This window comes from Bos indicus x Bos taurus, chromosome 5, assembly GCF_003369695.1.
Source record: "Bos indicus x Bos taurus breed Angus x Brahman F1 hybrid chromosome 5, Bos_hybrid_MaternalHap_v2.0, whole genome shotgun sequence".
In the NCBI taxonomy this organism is placed as follows: Eukaryota; Metazoa; Chordata; class Mammalia; order Artiodactyla; family Bovidae; genus Bos; species Bos indicus x Bos taurus.
The window spans coordinates 55,981,781-56,000,494 of NC_040080.1; the positions used below are offsets into that span (position 1 = coordinate 55,981,781).

Below are 18,714 nucleotides of genomic sequence, written 5' to 3' on the forward strand. Positions count from 1 at the left end.
AGTGAATGCACACTTCACTTATATACTCAAAGATCTCTGTGTGCCCACTAAATGCTTGTTTGCAGAGCACTATGCTCATTACTTTCCCTTCATTTGGTCTCACTGAACTCTCACAAAACTCCTTTAATGATATTATTTTACCCTTATGTGATAGATAAAGAAACTTTTCAAAGTCAATCCAGGAACTGGCACAGCCAGAATTGGGGTTAGGGCTCATTTCACCGTATCAGACTCCTTGTCAAGAAGACTAATTTCCTTGAGCTCAAAAGTTTCATAACGTATCAGAAAACTTCTATGTCCACAGAGGTCCACAACAGATTACTTACTGACCATTCCTATAAATATTTACTGAGGATATTCTATAAATCAGGTGCTATAGTAGGTATTTAAGATACATGGGTGAATAACATAGATTTTCTTCAAAATTAACACAGAACTTCAAGTTTAGTAACTTGTTAATGTTTATGTGATTCTACAGCTAATAGTATAGCAGACCCCAGCATTTCCAGATTGGACTTCAACTATTTATAAACAATTCCAGAGTTTTTTTAATAGAGTGATTTATAATTAGCACGCTGATGACTAGAAGGTGCTGTAAGGCTCATAATGCTTTATCAGCACTTAGCATTGAAAAATATATGCTCATATTTTGTTGTTGTTGCTTAGTTGGTAAGTTGTCTCCAACTCTTTTGCAACCCCATAGGCTGTAACCCACCCGATTCCTCTGTCCATGGGATTTCCCAGGCAAGAATCCTGGAGTGGGTTGCCATTTCCTTCTCCAGGCAATCTTCTCAGCCCACGGACTGAACCCACGTCTCCTGCATTGGCAGGTAGGTTCTTTACCAGTAGGCCACCACGGAAGCCCTGTGTTCATATTTAAACATATCGAAATTAAGAGCCAACTCTACCACTTTTTAGCTGTATAATCTTGAATAACTTACTTCATTTAGCTAAACCTCATGGCCTTAGTGTAAAACAGAAATAAAAGTACCAAATCTCATTAGATTTTAGAGAGGACAAAATAAGATAATGCAGAAAGGACTTAGCAGAGTGCCTCTTATTAATGAGGTAACAAATAAACATTAGGTATTACTATTATGATTGGTATCAGCATTTCAAGTAGCTTTGTTTGCCTCTCTTATTTAGTATCATTTTTAGAGGGAAAACTACATGCTATTTGCGAAGCTGGGATTCACAAATGTTTTTATCCCTTTGTAAATGTCAGGTACTACCACTTTTGCTAAAATTAACAGAGGGAAAAGCTACATCATGGCATTTACACCATCATTCTTCAGTTACATGAAAAGAGAGCAAAATGGTTTTACAGACTGAGAAGTTTACTTGCATGATTATAAAACAGTAAAGTAGCATCAAATGACATTAAGTTTTCAGCTACCTAAAATTCCCATGAGGACCGCAGGTTCCTTGGATGGAATTTGTTGTAAGAAGGGTAGAATATCATCAAGTACAAACCATTTATCCAAGTATTCCAAAATCTTTCCTAAGCACACTAATGAATTTACACGTACCTATTAAAAGAGGTAAACTGAATTAGTCATTTAAAGTCTTCACAATCTAGACCAAAGTATGTTAAGCATGAGTCTAATCTTCATATATGTTAAAATCTCAAAAATTAAAAAAAAGTTAAAAGTTCTCATCCTTTATTAATATAGAAAATTTACATATTTATAAATTTCCCTGATTTGTTTCAGAAAAATTTATGATTGCTTTACCAGGACACTAAGTAGCTAAAGGCAAAGAATGATCTTACTTTCATGTCATTTTAAATAAAGTAATTAGGATTTGAGAAGCTTTACTATATATTTGCTTGCCAAGAATATTTTCTTGAGGTCATTTGAACTATTAAAAGGACTATATTCTCCCAACAAATAATTAATTTTACTGGGCCTCTAGTATATTTCTCTAATTCATGTTCAAGTCATTCTTAAATATTTTAACAATATGTGAAAATTCTATCTGCCATACCTGAAGTTTTATATTTCTAAATATATTTTTAATATAGTTACTAAAACCTGGTATTTAGGAGCTCTTTTATCAAAATTTTATCTATAGTCTCTTGACTATTTTGATAAACATTTCACACCCTACTTTCTTTGCTAGAATTTTTTAAGATAGAATACTTTGAATCAGGATCATAATATTAATAAAATTTTTTTAAGTAAACTAAGAAAAGCAGAAAACAATTTAGGTGGTTAAAAAAAATAACTTGTGGCTTAAAGCGAAAGAGGATTAAGAAAAAAATTACTTGAATTTTCTACTAGAGCACTAGCAGACAGAGTAATGTCAGGGATGGAATACTATAAAATAATATATCTGGGCAAACTACAGCTATTGCTCACTTTCACTGTACTATTTATAGGCTACTTAGAGCCAAGATGAAACATATGAACAAACTATAAAAAGATTACTAAACAATAAGAAAATTACTAAGCCAATGAGAAGTGAGAGACAAATAAAAATATGTAATTACTTACAGCAAGGGAAGATGTTTGCAGACATGCATTCTTAATTCTTGGTATCAGAGCATTTTTCATGGATGGGTAGTCTATAAGATTTGCAAAGGTTGGAATGATGTTTAGACAGAGTTCCTATTAATAAAATAAATTGGATCAATCTCAGAGAAACATATTAAAAAGCATTTTGTATTTGCATGGTTAATTTTGTCACATAGTTGAAATAAACTCTTATCTATCATTTGATCCTTTCAAAAGCTATTTGAAAGAAAAATACTTATTATCAATTTTCTACTTTACAGCCTGAGAAAACAGGCTCAGAAGACCTCACTCAAATTCATGCTAGGTCACACAACTAGCACATATACCAAAATTTCCTGATAACATTCCTAATTTCTTTCTCTGAAAACACAATTCTTCATTTAATTTTAAAAACAGGAATATCTTAAAAAAAGAAAGTAACATCTAAGTTTTGCTATCTCTCATGAGAGAAAAATCAAATATTATACCAATTCATGTAAAACTATTCCTCCTAAATAATGAATTTCTTAGCTGTTACAATATCCATATCATGGAATATAACACAAATATTTTAAAATACACGTTCAAAGATTGTTTAATAATATTGACGATAAATGTAATAAAACACTATTATATCATTCCAATTTTTAAAACATGTATCTGTCTACAGACTTAGGAAAAAGAACTAGAAGGATATATCTGGAAATGTTAACTGAACTGTGGGCACCTCTGAGACAGGATTTAAAATTTCTTTATATTGATATTTTCAAGTATTTCTAAAATCTGAAACTAAAGCAAATATAACGGATAGAAATAGGAAAAGTCATTTAAAACATTCTTGTTAACTAATGCTATGCCACAGTGTAAATGACTGGAACTGGGAACTCTTGAGTATAACAGAGGAAAGGAAGGATGATGGAGGATTGTATGAGATAAGAAAAAGAACAGGAAATGGCTTGAGAAAAAACTGGCTGAAGAACCCGCATCTCAGATATCTTATAAGGCAGAATGATTCTTATAGGAAAGCACAAAAGAGATTACTGAAGAAAACAGAGGTATAAATGTGTATCAGAGAAGGAGTTATTGATGATATCTGGCAAACAAAGATATAGTTATTTGTAGTTAGCAGACAGAAATGAATTAATCACTAAGAATCTGATATCAGAATTTTGGCAAATATTTTATCTACTTAAACTTATTCCCAGATTTCCAAAAGGCAGACAGAAAGAAGAGAGTTAATATTAATATCCATTCAGAAGTATAATAATTAAGCAGGTGACATAATTTGAAGATAAGAAATACAAGCTACATTTAAGGGACTGTTTTTCCACAGTTGGTAGAGGAGAATGAGCAAGGCTGAGCAGTCAGTGAGACACCGTGCTCCTGTTACCAGAGGGGAACAGTAAAGTTCAGTCTTTAATTCATCTGAGACAGACTGGACTAAACACGCCATATATGCACTATGCCATACAATCTAGGAGTAGGTTATAAAGAGGCAAATGTCTAAATCACTTAGCTAAAGGAGGGGAGAGCTCTCTCCATACAAGGAGACCTAAGAACAGGGGACTGAAAAAATAAAACAAAAAGAAGTCCAATTAGCGTGTTTGCAGCAACTTCTGCCTTTTACGAACGTGTTTTCTCTATAATCGGTGGTGGGGAGGGGAGAACGAACACAAGTTCTCCATGTAATTTTAAAGGTAAATAATTTTAAAAACTGGTTCTCATTTATCAATGTCTCTAATGATCCTAACTTTTCTAAACCATCTTCTTATTTTCCAAATGTTTTTCTAAATTCTCTCTAGCCTCTTAAATGTTCATAGTTCCAATCAAACTTCACTTTAAAAATACTACTCCAAAAATGAATTTCACAAGTTACTTCCTAGCCTTCTTACTTGCATGAGACGTGAGGAAAAGAGATTTTTGTTTCATGCTCTTGCTCTCTGTCCCAAACCTTAGACAGGTTTTAACTTTATCAGACTCTTACCAAGCAATGCAGATACTAGTTAATTGGACTGGTGACTGAACACTTCTACTGAAATGACATCAGAAATGCTGGTTTCTAAAACTTGGCAAAGTCGCACAAGTCCATTTGAATTATATATTAATTATTTTAGTAAAATACTGGCTGATAACTTATTTGCCGAACTAACCCCCTTATGAAGAAAAGACTTCCCTGGTGGCTCAGACAGTAAAGCGTCTGCCTACAATGCGGGAGGACCCAGGTTCGATCCCTGGGTGGGGAAGATCCTCTGGAGAAGGAAACGGCAACCCACGCCAGTATTCTTGCCTGGAGAATCCCATGGATGGAGGAGCCTGGTAGGCTACAGTCCATGGGGTCGCAAAGAGTCGGACACAACTGAGCAACTTCACTTCATTTCATTTTATGAAGAAAAATGACTTTCACATCACTTTACCCTCTCTTTCCTCCCTAATCTCGCTGAATATATAATCAGGTTGGTTACACAGGGCCTGTGGGAATGTTTCAAGCTGTAATTCACAGTTCCTTTGGAAAGTGCCAAAAAGTAACAGTACGTACACCTTTCCCAATCATTCCATGTCATTTGGACAAAGGAAGTAAGAAATGATGTTATAAGGAAAAAATTTTAAATCAACTTCACAACTTTGAATAATATAAAAGACCTCAGATAAAGACTGAAGTGAATCAAAAAAGTGACCATGTATGTATGGTATTAGGTTCACATTAAAAAAAAAAAAAAAGCTTGGTCATCAACTTATAAAAATTAAACTTCTATGTTTTTCTTTACTAGAATCTCTACACTGGCAAAGAGAGTATAAACTTTTAAATACGAAACCTTTTATGCAATGAGATGTTCTTTCTACAGTAGGGGGGAAAAAAGCTCAAACTAAATTATACTTTTAATAGCAATCCAAACTTTTTTTTCCAGATAATCCATAGAACCAAAATTTTAGTAGCAAAGAACTAAAAGTTTGGCAAAGTATGCGATGAACCAGAAGTTCGGCAAAGTATGCAATGTTTTAAAGCACTTCTGTAACATGAATGCATGACTTTTCATGCATTAGGGATGCTCACACTAAATTATTATCTGCTTTTCTATCTACCTGCTATACACATTAACTTCAATTCAAAAGCAACAACATTTCTGAATAGAAGACTGAGTTACCAAGCATGAAAAAATCACGAGTATGGGCAGTACCCGCTTAATGCTTCCATAAGAAAAAGGCACATACATGTTTGTCATTTTCATTCATATGTTAATTACTCATTTAGGAAGAAGGTATATAGCAACCCAAACTATAGTAAATCAAACCTTCCAGAATAGTACATTTCTGATAAGTAAAAAGAACAATAATCATTTTACTTTATTAATACCAGTATAGGAGTGGATATACTTTAAAAGTACATAATGAAATTCACTAACTCATTAATATGTATTATTGAGCCTTATATACAAATTTTATGACAAACTTCAAACGTACTTTACTTTTTTCTTTTGCTTTACTAATCAAAATCACCATTAAAAGAAAAAAACTGAATATTATACCTGGATCTGAATGGAGGGAGCCTCTAGGGCTCTGTAAACCATTGGTAGGACACTGTTCTTTATCTCGTCAGGAGGAGTTTTGGTTAGTAGCAGATCCATTTTTTGGAGGAAGATTAATAAAATCTGTGTATACAAGGGGAACAATGTATCAAAGTCTAGAATTTTTATTCCACTTTACATATGCCAAAATTTAAAGTTGCTTCAAAAGGATAAGTTATGTGTTTTGACACTTACCATGTTGCTAGCCTGAAGGCATGGAAGACAAAAACATATAAATCAAGTCTCTTATGTTTCTAGAAGTACAATATTTAACATCTGTTCTTGGCTTAAATATTTAAATAAAAGCTAATTTCCTAACTTTCATGTATCTTCAGTAATACATCACTCACCCACAAGTACCAACTATCTAGAAAGCTACTGGGTAAAAAATAAAAGTCTGGGGGCAGCAAAGTCAGACCTTGCAAAGAAGTAAATTACATCACTTGGCTTCTATGAAGTTCAAAACAAGAAAAGGTACAGAAATGAAAAGGACTGTCAGGAAAAATTCTAGAAAGAAACATTTTCAGTTGTCCCTGATCATTTGTCTGCCACCACATAGTGATAGGAATAAACCATCCCTTCTATTTATGCAGACTAGTTTTGTCAAGGCTCAGTTAAAATTTTTCAGAAGGGATTTTTAGCTAGACTAGTAAGGGGGAAAAAAATGTAAAGAATGAAGGCAAGTAAGTGCTCAGATGATAGATTCCTTAGGCTCCTATATGATGCACAGCTTGGTGGACATGAGACTTCACTGCTTTTTTTCCAGACACCTTGACCATGTTTGGAGAACTCTGCTTCAAACCCTACAGTTCCCTCACCTGCCCCTTTCTTAGGCAAAGGAACTCTTGCCTTACTACCACAGACTTCCTTCTGTTTCCCTCCCTTCAAGGGAAGGACCACAAACAGCCTGTCATTAAACCGTTAAATTAGGTAATCAACAGTTTACCAATAAGTTACTGCCATGTAGTATCAGAAACTTAGTAATATTTCCCACGTGCTAGAAAATTTCAATTAATTTCAACAACTCCTTTCACTTCAGAAATGATGAAAATAGAAGCTGTAAGAGAGTAATAACTTGTCCAAGGAAATGAAGGTGGCCAGATTCTAACTGAAGTATGGGACCCTTCTGCTCCCTTAAATCCAAGTCCACCTTGAATCTGGGGGATAAATATTTTCATAGAGTCTATATCAGATTCTAATTTAAATTTTCTCTTAACAACACACATATTACTTCCACGGTGCTAGAAGCATTTTCCCTCTTCTAGTGAAACTATTTATTAGCAATAAAATAAAGGGAACAACTGGCACAAACCATCTACAAATAAAAGATTCAATAACAAAGCTGAAAAACAGAAATATTTAAAAGTGCAGGAGAAAAATAAATATTTTACTAAATCTGTAACATTCAGTAAGGTCAATGGGAACAATATAACACATGTAAAATCTCACTACAATTTGTTTTTTGAGACAGTAACTTGTTGAGAACTATAGACATTCACTTGCAAAGTTCAACTATAACTTTAGGAATGGTTCACTTCAAGCATATGAAAAATAGCTTCTGACTAATGGAAAAGCAAGTCTTTCACATTTACCTCAATTTTTAAAAAGCCAGATATCCATTCCTTTTGTTTTCAGTGATAGTTATCATTGATTAAGACCACTGAATAACCGCAGATAAACAGGAAAAAATAACTACATACATACCTGGATTGGCTCCTGCTGTTTAAAGACAGGCCCAAGTTCAGGTAGAATTAACTTAACATATTCTTCTTTGGTACATTCTTCAGCAATGAGTAGAACATTGGGCAAAACAAAAGGTACCATGTCAGGGTTTACAAATTCTGAAGTCAAACAAGGCAAAATTCTCTGCACAATCACACGCTGAAAAGCAAAAATGTTTTCTTAAAATTAATCTTTATATCAGGTTTTTGTATTAACATTGAAGTTAAGCATCTAACACCCCCAATCCCTTTGGGTAAAGTGACTATATAATTGATAGTTGAAACTGGGACACTTTTGAGAATAAAATATTACTACTGCTAACTATGCCAGGACAAAAGACATAACCTGGGAACATTACAGAGAAAGGGGGACATATGGTCACTCTTTAGGAAAACTTTCCTAATTAGTCTTCATTAATATAGTTCTCCTCTTAATTTCTTCATTACTTATGACTTATATCCCATATTGTAAATTATAGTTTCGTGCACGTTAACTCCATCTACATTTACTAAAAGGGCCTTGAAAACAAGGACAATATTTTGTTTCCCATTTATTCTCCAGGGCGTCTAGGTAAAGGGCTAGACAAACAGTATATAACCAATGAATATCTGATAGATTAAACAATGGAATTATTTTTACAAAAGAATTAGCTAGTTTTCCAGACAGTGGCTTTTTCAGCATTCATTAATATTTTTAGACTACATTATCCTCACAATTTACTAAGCCAGGAAGGGAGAGTAGAAGAACTGGAGAGACGAGTATCATACCGAAGTAACCTCTTAATTGCTAGTGAGACAGTGATTTCCACAACAGTTTACAACTTCTCTTCTGATGTTTAATGTCCAAGTGCTGACAGAATGTGGTCCACTGGAGAAGGGAATGGCAAACCACTTCAGTATTCTTGCCTTGAGAAGCCCATGAACAGTATGAAAAGGCAAAAAGACAGGACACTGAAAGATGAACTCCCCAGGTCAGTAGGTGCCCAATATGCTACTGGAGATCAGTGGAGAAATAACTCCAGAAAGAATGAAGGGATGGAGCCAAAGCAAAAGCAACACCCAGTGTGGATGTGACTGGTGATGGAAGCAAGGTCTGATGCTGTAAAAAGCAATAATGCATTGGAACCTGGAATGTTAGGTCCATGAATCAAGGCAAATTGGAAGTGGTCAAACAGGAGATGGCAAGAGCAAATGTCAACATTCTAGGAATCAGTGAACTAAGATGGACTGGAATGGGTGAATTTAACTCAGATGACCATTATACCTACTACTGAGGGCAGAAATCCCTTAGAAGAAATGGAGTAGCCACCGTAGTCAACAAAAGAGTCCGAAATGCAGTATTCAGATGCAATCCCAAAATCAACAGAATGAACTCTGTTCGTTTCCAAGGCAAACCAGTCAATATCATGGTAATCCAAGTCTATGCCCCAACCAGTAACGCTGAAGAAGCTGAAGTTCAATGGTTCTATAAAGACCTATAAGACCTTTTAGAACTAACACCCAAAAAAGATGTCCTTTTCATTATAGGGGACTGGAATACAAAAGTAGGAAGTCAAGAAATACCTTGAGTAACAAGCAAATTTGGCCTTGGAATACAAAATGAAGCAGGGCAATGACTAATAGAGTTTTGCCAAAGAACGCACTGTTCATAGCAAACACCTTCTTCCAACAACACAAGAGAAGACTCTATACATGGACATCACCAGATGGTCAACACCGAAATCAGATTGATTATATTCTTTGCAGACAAAGATGGAGAAACTCTATACAGTCAGCAAAAACAAGACTGGGAACTGACTGTGACTCAGATCATGAACTCCTTATTGCCAAATTCAGACTTAAATTGAAGCAAGTGGGGAAAACCACTAGACCATTCAGGTATGACCTAAATCAAATCCCTTACAATTATACAGTGGAAGTGAGAAATAGATTTAAAGGACTAGATCTGATAGAGTGCCTGATGAACTATGGACAGAGGTTCGTGACACTGTACAGGAGACAGGGATCAAGACTATCCCCAAGAAAAAGAAATGCAAAAAAGCAAAATGGCTGTCTGAGGAGGCCTTACAAATAGCTGTGAAAAGAAGAGAAGCCAAAAACAAAGGAGGAAAGGAAAGATATAAGCATCTGAATGCAGAGTTCCAAAGAATAGCAAGGAGAGATATGAAAGCCTTCCTCAGCGATCAATGCAAAGAAATAGAGAAAAACAATAGAATGGGAAAGACTAGCAAGAAAATTAGAGTTACCAAGGGAACATTTCATGCAAAGATGGGCACAATAAAGGACAGAAATGGTATGGACCTAACAGAAGCAGAAGATATTAAAAAGAGGTGGCAAGAATACACAGAAGAAACTGTACAAAAAAGATCTTCACGACCCAGATAATCATGATGGTGTGCTCACTCACCTAGAGCCACACATCCTGAAATGTGAAGCCAAGTGGGCCTTAGGAAGTATCACTATGAACAAAGCTAATGGAGGTGATGGAATTCCAGTTGAGCTATTCCAAATCCTAAAAGATGATGCTGTAAAAGTGCTGCACTCAATATGCCAGCAAATTTGGAAAACTCAGCAGTTGCTATGGGACTGGAAAAGGTCAGTGTTTATTCCAATCCCAAAGAAAGGCAATGTCAAAGAATGCTCAAACTACTGCACAATTGCACTCACCTCACACGCTACTAAAGTAATGCTCAAAATCTCCAAGCCAGGCTTCAGCAATATGTGAACCGTGAACTTCCAGATGTTCAAGCTGGTTTTAGAAAAGGCAGAGGAACCAGAGATCAAATTGCCAATATCTGCTGGATCGTGGAAAAAGCAAGAAAGTTCCAGAAAAACATCTATTTCTGCTTTATTGACTATGCCAAAGCCTTTGACTGTGTGGATCACAATAAACTGTGGAAAATTCTTCCAGAGATGGGAATACCAGACCACCTGACCTACCTCGTGAGAAACCTGTATGCAGGTCAGGAAGCAACAGTTAGAACTGGACATGGAACAGACCGGTTCCAAATAGAAAAAGGAATACGTCAAGGCTGTACACTGTCACCCTGCTTATTTAACTTCTACGCAGAGTACATCGTGAGAAACTCTGGGCTGGAAGAAACACAAGCTGGAATCAAGATTGCCGGGAGAAATATCAATAACCTCAGATATGCAGATGACACCACCCTTATGGCAGAAAGTGAAGAAGAACTAAAGAGCCTCTTGATGAAAGTAAAAGAGGAGAGTGAAAAAGTTGGCTTAAAGCTCAACATTCAGAAAACGAAGATCATGGCATCCGGTCCCATCACTTCATGGCAAATAGATGGGGAAACAGTGGAAACAGTGGCTGACTTTATTTTTTTGGGCTGCAAAATCACTAGATGGTGCTTGCAGCCATGAAATTAAAAGACCCTTACTCCTTGAAAGGAAAGTTATGACCAACCTAGACAGCATATGGAAAAGCAGAGACATTACTTTGTCAACAAAGGTCTGTCTAGTCAAAGCTACGGTTTTTCCAGTAGTCATGTATGGATATGAGAATTGAACTATAAAGAAAGCTGAGCTCAGAAGAATTGATGCTTTTGAACTGTGGTGTTGGAGAAGACTCTTGAGAGTCCCTTGGACTGCAAGGAGATCCAACCAACTAAAGGAGATCAGTCCTGGGTGTTCATTGGAAGGACTGATGTTGAAGCTGAAACTCTAATATTTTGGCTATCTGATGCGAAGAGCTGACCCATTTGAAAAGACCCTGATGTTGGGAAAGACTGAAAGCAGGAGAAGGGGACGACAGAGGATGAGATGGTTAGATGGCATCATCAACTCAACAGACATGAGTCTGGGTAGACTCCAGTAGTTGGTGATGGACAGGAAGGCCTGCTGCGGTTCATGGAGTCGCAAAGAATCGGACACTACTGAGCGACTCAACTGAACTGAACCCTTCTAATTTTTTTATCCTATTTAATTATTTTTCCACCATGTAAAAAAGATCCACTAAACTTTTATGACTTCAGTCGGTAGCCTTTTAGACATTTATGTATCCTTGGGAAAAGTTATATTTTGGGGGCAAGTGTTATTATAGTGAAGTCAAAGTAAATTTTAAATGCTTAACTCCTGACTACAATAACAGACTGATCAACAACAAACCTTAGGCTTCCCTGGTGGCTCCAGTGGAAAAGAACCCACCTACCAAGGTAGGAGATACGAGTTCGATCCCTGATACAGAAAGATCCCACATGCCACAGAGCAACTAAGGCCGTGCACCACATCTATTGAGCCTGTGCTCTGCAACAAGAGAAGCCACCGGAATGGGAAACCTGTGCATCACAATTAGAGAGTAGCCCCTGCTTGCTACAACTAGAGAAAAGCCCATGTAGCAACAAAGACCTAGCACAGCCAAAAATACATACATGCAACTCCCCTCTCTGCAACCAAGTGGAAGACAGCATATAATGGAACATGGAGAAGGGACCATTTGTTTAAAAAAACAACAACAAACCTTAGGCAGTTTTGGCAGAACCTTTGGCAGTCCTTTGAAAAACTGTGATTTCTGAAGGTTATCTCTTTGGAATAAGGTATCAAAATATTGCAGTGTTACTGCACCAACATCATCAAAGAAGGGAATCTAAAAACAGAAAAGTAAAATTATTTTGATAAATATTGAAATACTTCTCATATGTGAAACTGACACAGTATGGTGAAAAAAATACTCAGAAACATTTAGCAAAATGCTTAAGACAACTTAATAAAAATTCTAATTGTAAAAATCAGAATAAGAAATAATAAACTACTTCTCTTTTTGAAGTCAATTTTTCAGAATCAAAATCTGTGAACTGGCTACACAATAACATTTACTTTACATAACTAGTAAAATATTGAAACATTAACTGAAATATCTTGAGGCCATAAACAGTACCATTTATTAAAATCCATGCTTATATGAGTTAATTAAGAGGGTTATAAACTCTCAGCATGTCTAGAACTTCTGCATGCCCAATTATAACTATTATGTCTCTTTATTTGAAATCTTAACTTTATATCAGGGCACTTATATCATAAATTGTTTAATTCCTTAAGATTAAAGGACACTGAATATTTAATACACTCACGAACATAGACGTTATCTGGGGACTATATATTAAATCTTCAGAAGCATTTAATCAACTTGAACTCATTTTTTGTCCCTCCATCTAAGGCAGGAATTAATACATACTCACCTTTGTCATTTGATCTGCATCTGGTCTTACAGTTGGAGTTACATTTAACAGTAGTTTTACATGTTCACGGACTTCCTCAGGTATATTTGTAAGTGAACTAGATCCTAAACGACTCAACTGTTCAAGAGTAATAATGTTAAATATGAATATAAAATATTCAAAAAATATACATTTATATTGTGAACAGTCCATTTAAATCTTTTTGAAATTTACTAAATGTATTTTTAGATTGAACAAACTGCTGTTGCAAGATAACTAAAACATGTTTTTTAATACCTGAAATTGCCTCTATTCCTAAAGCAAAATGCCCAGTATTTTAGGCCATATTTCATTTTTCACTCTAGTGAATAAATGCCATGATTAAAGTTGTAGTAACAAATATTAATCCTAAGAATTACTTTTGTTAAGTTGACTTTATGAAAACAAAATATGAGACACTCCTCCCAGTTTGGAGAATTTTCTGAACATATTTTAGAAAAAAATACTAAGAAACACTTAATATATTTTTAATGCAAGCAAATATTTAAAGGCAAATACCTGATCCAATTGTCTGCTGAAACTCTTGTAAATATCTTGCTTGTTAACTTCAAATACAGGTTTCCCTTTATTAAATACAGCATACATGACAGTTCCTAAAGAGTACATATCACTGGCTGTTTCACAGGTCACAGAAAGTATATATTCAGGAGCCAAATATTCAGGATTTGGAAGACACAATGATGGTAAATTTGGGTCCCATTCTTTACATGGAAACTTGGGCTATAAAAGGATAGAAAAATGAACACATGGATTAAATATGTCAAATTAAAGCAGACCACTGTCAAGTACTAACAATTGAGTTTTAAATTCATACTCAGTCATGCAAGTAAAAATGTCACCACCACTTTCAATTTTAAATTTCCCCAAATCCCAAAACTACAACATGCATGAAACAAGCTAAGAGATAGAATAAGAACTCTTATAACTTTGAGATTATTGGCACTCTCTTCCAGAAAACAAATTATCAGTATACTATATGATGCATTTTGAATGTGAGAAGGTATGGCCTATGTTTTCTGATATAGGCTTCAAACTTATGAGCTCAAGTAGATTATAGTTGTTTGAAACCTTGTTCTTGCACTAATGAGCTATGTGATTTAATTAATAGGTTCAAAAAGCTGTTGTAAAATTAAACAAATGTATGGAAAACAGGCCCAGCACAATGCCTGACCCATAGTATATCTCAACCAATACTAATTCTTTCTGCTTCCCCTAAAAATGTTTACTTATGTTACAAATACATCTTAGGTCAAATCATGGTTTCTTTAACAACTACATAGTAAAAACTTGAAATATTGCAGTGTTTTCCTAAGGATAAATAGGTAGGTTTCATAATCACTAAGTAACAGGTGCTTTTTAGCCAGAAAAACTGGGTTCAAATCTTAGCTCTACTGCTTACCACCTGCCTAAACTTAAAGCAGGTTAGTTCATTCTATGAGTTTAACTTGCTCATCTGTATTATTCCTATACCTCACTGAGTTGTTGCAAGGATAATAAGTAAATACACAGGTAGTGTTTAGAAAGAGCTTCAGTAAACATTAGCCATGACTGTCACTGATATTGTTGCTATCATGCTCCCTAAACAAGATTCTGTGGTTCAATAAGTTGGGGAAACATTGCTAAATTCACAATGTTTGTTCCTGTACCTGACATTCTGAGGGGGAAAAAACCTACCTAACCCAAAAGTGCTCAAATTTGCTTCACTCTAGCACTTTCTTCTCAAGTAACATTAGTGTGGAATTAGTGTACTAAATATTTGTAGGTACAATGAACATTAGAAATTTTCTATAAAGCTATAAATTTAAACACACCATTGTACCACAAAGCCTATTTATACACATTTACCAGACCTCCCAGGTGACGCCAGTGGTAAAGAATCTGCCTGCCAGTGTAGGAGACGTAAGAGACGCAAGTTAGATCCCTGGGTCGGGGAGATCCCCTGGAGGAGGAAATGGCAACCCACTCCAGTATTCTTTTCTGAAAAAATCCCATGGATGGAGGAGCCTGGCACACTGTAGTCCATGGGGTCACAAAGAGTTAGACACGACTAAGCAACTAAGCACAGGCTTCTCTGTCCTCTACTATCTATCTACTCTCAAACTCACGTCCACTGAGTTGGTGATACCATCCAATCATCTCATTAGACATATAAATTCTCTAATTTATTTCAGATGCAATTCAAAAATTTTCAGAGCTTTAAAAAAAATTAGAAGAATAAAACCTTTATTACCTCTTGTTCAGAAGGATTGGTTGATGATACACAAAAATCAAAGCCCATTATTTTCCAGGCTCCACTTTTATTCAAAATTATATTTTCAGGTGTAATATTTCCATGAACCATTTTCACACTGCTGTGCAAAAATGACAATCCTTCAGAAACCTGTAAATGGGAATAAAAGATATTTTTACATTCAAGTACATTAATAAATGTCTCATACTAATCAAATTTGCTGCTTCTCCCAATAAAAATTTTTACATGTCAGGTTATTAAATTTCATAAATGCAAAAGTGTAGAGAAAGTTGCCAGAGCATTCTAAGCATTAGCAAGAAAAACTCCCAAAACAGAGAGCAACTACTTATTTAAGTTCCTTTCTACATACACAAAAGTAAAAGAAAAGACTTTGTGTCCCAAATTTATTCAGTTCCTGAGTTTGAAAAGTGAGAGAATCTGGTTTCTGAGTTAACAGTAAATATCAAGAAATACCTTTGTAAATTTGATTCTAATTCTTAATATTTTTTATACTTACACTCCACATTGAAATTAAGTTTTTCTTAGTATTGTGCTCAGTTTTCAAACTGATGTTCACTCATTCTTACTTTGGATTAACATTTGATAATTTTATATTTGTGCCTGAGATCAGCATGGTATTTGTTAACAAAAAGCGAAGACTGGATTTGAAAGGACCAACCATATTAAGTTTTGGAAAGATGTGAAAAAATATGTGACTTTTATATACTGCAATGGGAATGCAAAATGGTATTACCATTTTTGAAACAGTTTTTAATTTTCTTAGAAGATGAACTATATACATACTGTTTGATTTAGTCACCCCACTCCCTGGTAATTAACCAAGAGAAGGGAAATTAAATGTCCATCAAGAACATGTACATGAATGTTCATAGCAGCTTTATTCACATTTGCCCAAAACTGTAAACAACCCAAATGACTGTCAATGAGTGAATGGACAAGCAAACTATGGTATAGCTATTCTACGGACTACTACTCAGCAATAAAAAGAAGTACTGATACGCACAACTATATGAATGAATATCAAAATAATTTGATTGATTGAAAGAAGCCCAGCTAAAAACACAGTACATATTGTATGATTTCATTTAGAAAATTCTAGAAAATACAAACTGATTCATAGTGACAGAAAGCAGGTCAGTGGTTTCCTGAGATGAGAGACAGAAAGGTAGCAAGGAGGAAGAGGGAAGGGTTACAATAGGTATGAGGACACTCTGGAGGGTCATGGATACATACATTATTTTGACTGCAGTGATGGTTCTACCTGGGAACTTAATAACTGTGTATTTTTAAATATGTGAAGTTTACTGTATGCTAATTAATTATACCTTAATAAAGCTGTTAAAAATAATGAACAAAATTATCTCTGTCCCCCAAAACAAAGAATCTACTGTATAAATTTAGTGTATAAAGCTGAAGATATTTTGGTAAGTAGGGGAAGGAAATCAGCAAAAGTGAAATGGACTTATGAGATGCATTCTGAAGGTTTAAAACTCAAAAAAATAAAAAAGGAACCACACACCCACCAATCAACAAGCACTCTTCTCCAAAGGTTACTAATGTTATGTTTCATACATTAAAAATACAATTTAAACCTAACAATAAACTAGAGAAATTCTAGAGAAATTCTAGAACATAAAAATGATTTTTAAATTACTAAAAAGATGCAAAGGTTTACATAAAGCAGTTTATATGGCTAAATTTGAAATGGCTATAAAAATACTTTTGAAGGAAAATATTCCATCCATGCGATGAATAAAAATACATACCTGAAGCAAACCATATTTGGTTTCTACATCATAAAGTTTATAATCCTTAATGTCTGGAGACACAGGGGAAGGTAGATTTTCCCAGTTACCCAGAACATTGGCTAAACTGGCAAAAACTGGTTCCGTGCAAAATGCCAAGCAGTCCCTGTTTTAAAAAAAGAAAAATATGAATGGTCCTATTTAACTATCAAGAAAGTAGACAAGTTTAGATTTATTTTCACCATTACTATAACATACTTAGACTAACAAAGTCAGGAAGCTCTGTATATGAATTACACTGGATAATTACCACTGTGCTTTTTGAATAATTGATATTCTTTATGGAAAACCAATACATTAATTTAGAATACTGTTATATTACCCTTATTTCTAAGGCTATAATTTTCAGAATATGCTCACAGGAAACTATAGACTTCCCAGATGCCTCTGGAGCAAGAGTCATCAGGACATTGCTCGAGTTCACACAAGCCAGCCACATTTCTTTTTTCACTGTTAAGAACAAACATCTGGATGTTGGGGGGGGCGGGGGCGGTCCCTGAATTATGTCACTTGAGACCTTTGTGAGTTGTTGGAGCCCTGGGAGGGTACATTATTTTTGCATCTTTCGGACTGTCTTTTGCACCTAGAAACAATGTGAATACCTTTTTGTTCTTGCTTTGGGAAACATGGTATCCCGTGGGGCCTCCTCTGGTACTTGGCAAGCTCTGGTACTTATCCTCCATAACACATTGCTAGGAGAGGTGCGCATGCTGAGTGCTGGTCAGGGGCTAAGGGGTGTCCTGTTTCTGGGTGGTGAGTGGGTGGGAGTGTCCAGAAGTCTCTGGCGTAGGCATGGGTCAGCAGTGGCCTGCTGCAGGATTGGGAGCACTGAGTGTAGCAGTGCCTGCATGGGACCTTTAGAAGAAAGTCACCTTTATCTTTATTATCTTCTACCTCCACCATAGTTTGAAACTGAAACTGAAGCTGAAGTCGCTCAGTCCTGTCCCACTCTTTGTGGCCACCATAGTTTGGCCCCAGATAAATAACAGAGAGGGAACACAGCCCCACCCAAAACAGAAAATCGGATTAAAGATTTACTAAGAATGGCCCCGCCCATAAAAACAAGACTCAGTTTTCCCCCTCAGTCAGTCTATCCCATCAGGAAGCTTCCATAAGCCTCTTATCCTTCTCCATCAGTGGGCAGACAGACTGAAAACCACAACCACAGAAAACTAACCAATCTGATGACATGGACCACAGCCTTGTCTAACTCAATGAAACTATGAGTCATGCCTTGAAGGACCACCCAAGATGGACGGGTGATGGTGGAGAGTTCTGACAAAATGTGGTTCACTGGAGAAGGGAATGGCAAACGACTTCAGTATTCTTGCCTTGAGAACCCCATGAACAGTATGAAAAGGCAAAAAGACAGGACACTGAAAGATAAACTCCCCAGGTCGGTAGGTGCCCAATATACTACTGGAGGTCAGTGGAGAAATAACTCCAGAAAGAATGAAGGGATGGAGCCAAAGCAAAAACACCCAGTTGTAGATGTGACTGGCAATGCTGTAAAGAGCAATATTGCATAGGAACCTGGAATGTTAGGTCCATGAATCAAGGCAAATTAGAACTGATCAAACAGGAGATGACAAGGGTGAACATCGACATTTTAGGAATCAGCAAACTAAAATGGACTGGAATGGGT

At 35.7% G+C, this 18,714-nt stretch overlaps 1 protein-coding gene across 6 annotated transcripts in view; it reads right to left on the reverse strand.

The window, feature by feature from the left end:
* The window catches only part of SCYL2 (SCY1 like pseudokinase 2), a 57,242-nt gene that overhangs the window by 11,747 nt on the left and 26,781 nt on the right, over nt 1–18,714 (reverse strand). For 3 of the 6 annotated variants that reach the window (XM_027542044.1, XM_027542045.1, XM_027542046.1), the window contains exons 4-13: nt 17,031–17,175; nt 15,244–15,393; nt 13,512–13,733; nt 12,975–13,091; nt 12,257–12,382; nt 7,763–7,939; nt 6,254–6,265; nt 6,020–6,142; nt 2,496–2,609; nt 1,397–1,529 (exon numbers count right to left, since the gene is read on the reverse strand). In XM_027542044.1, the coding sequence (XP_027397845.1) occupies nt 1,397–1,529; nt 2,496–2,609; nt 6,020–6,142; nt 6,254–6,265; nt 7,763–7,939; nt 12,257–12,382; nt 12,975–13,091; nt 13,512–13,733; nt 15,244–15,393; nt 17,031–17,175 (1,319 nt within the window). The remainder of the gene's footprint in view (nt 1–1,396; nt 1,530–2,495; nt 2,610–6,019; nt 6,143–6,253; nt 6,266–7,762; nt 7,940–12,256; nt 12,383–12,974; nt 13,092–13,511; nt 13,734–15,243; nt 15,394–17,030; nt 17,176–18,714) is intronic. The other 3 variants (XM_027542047.1, XM_027542049.1, XM_027542048.1) reach the window with 1 other exon arrangement.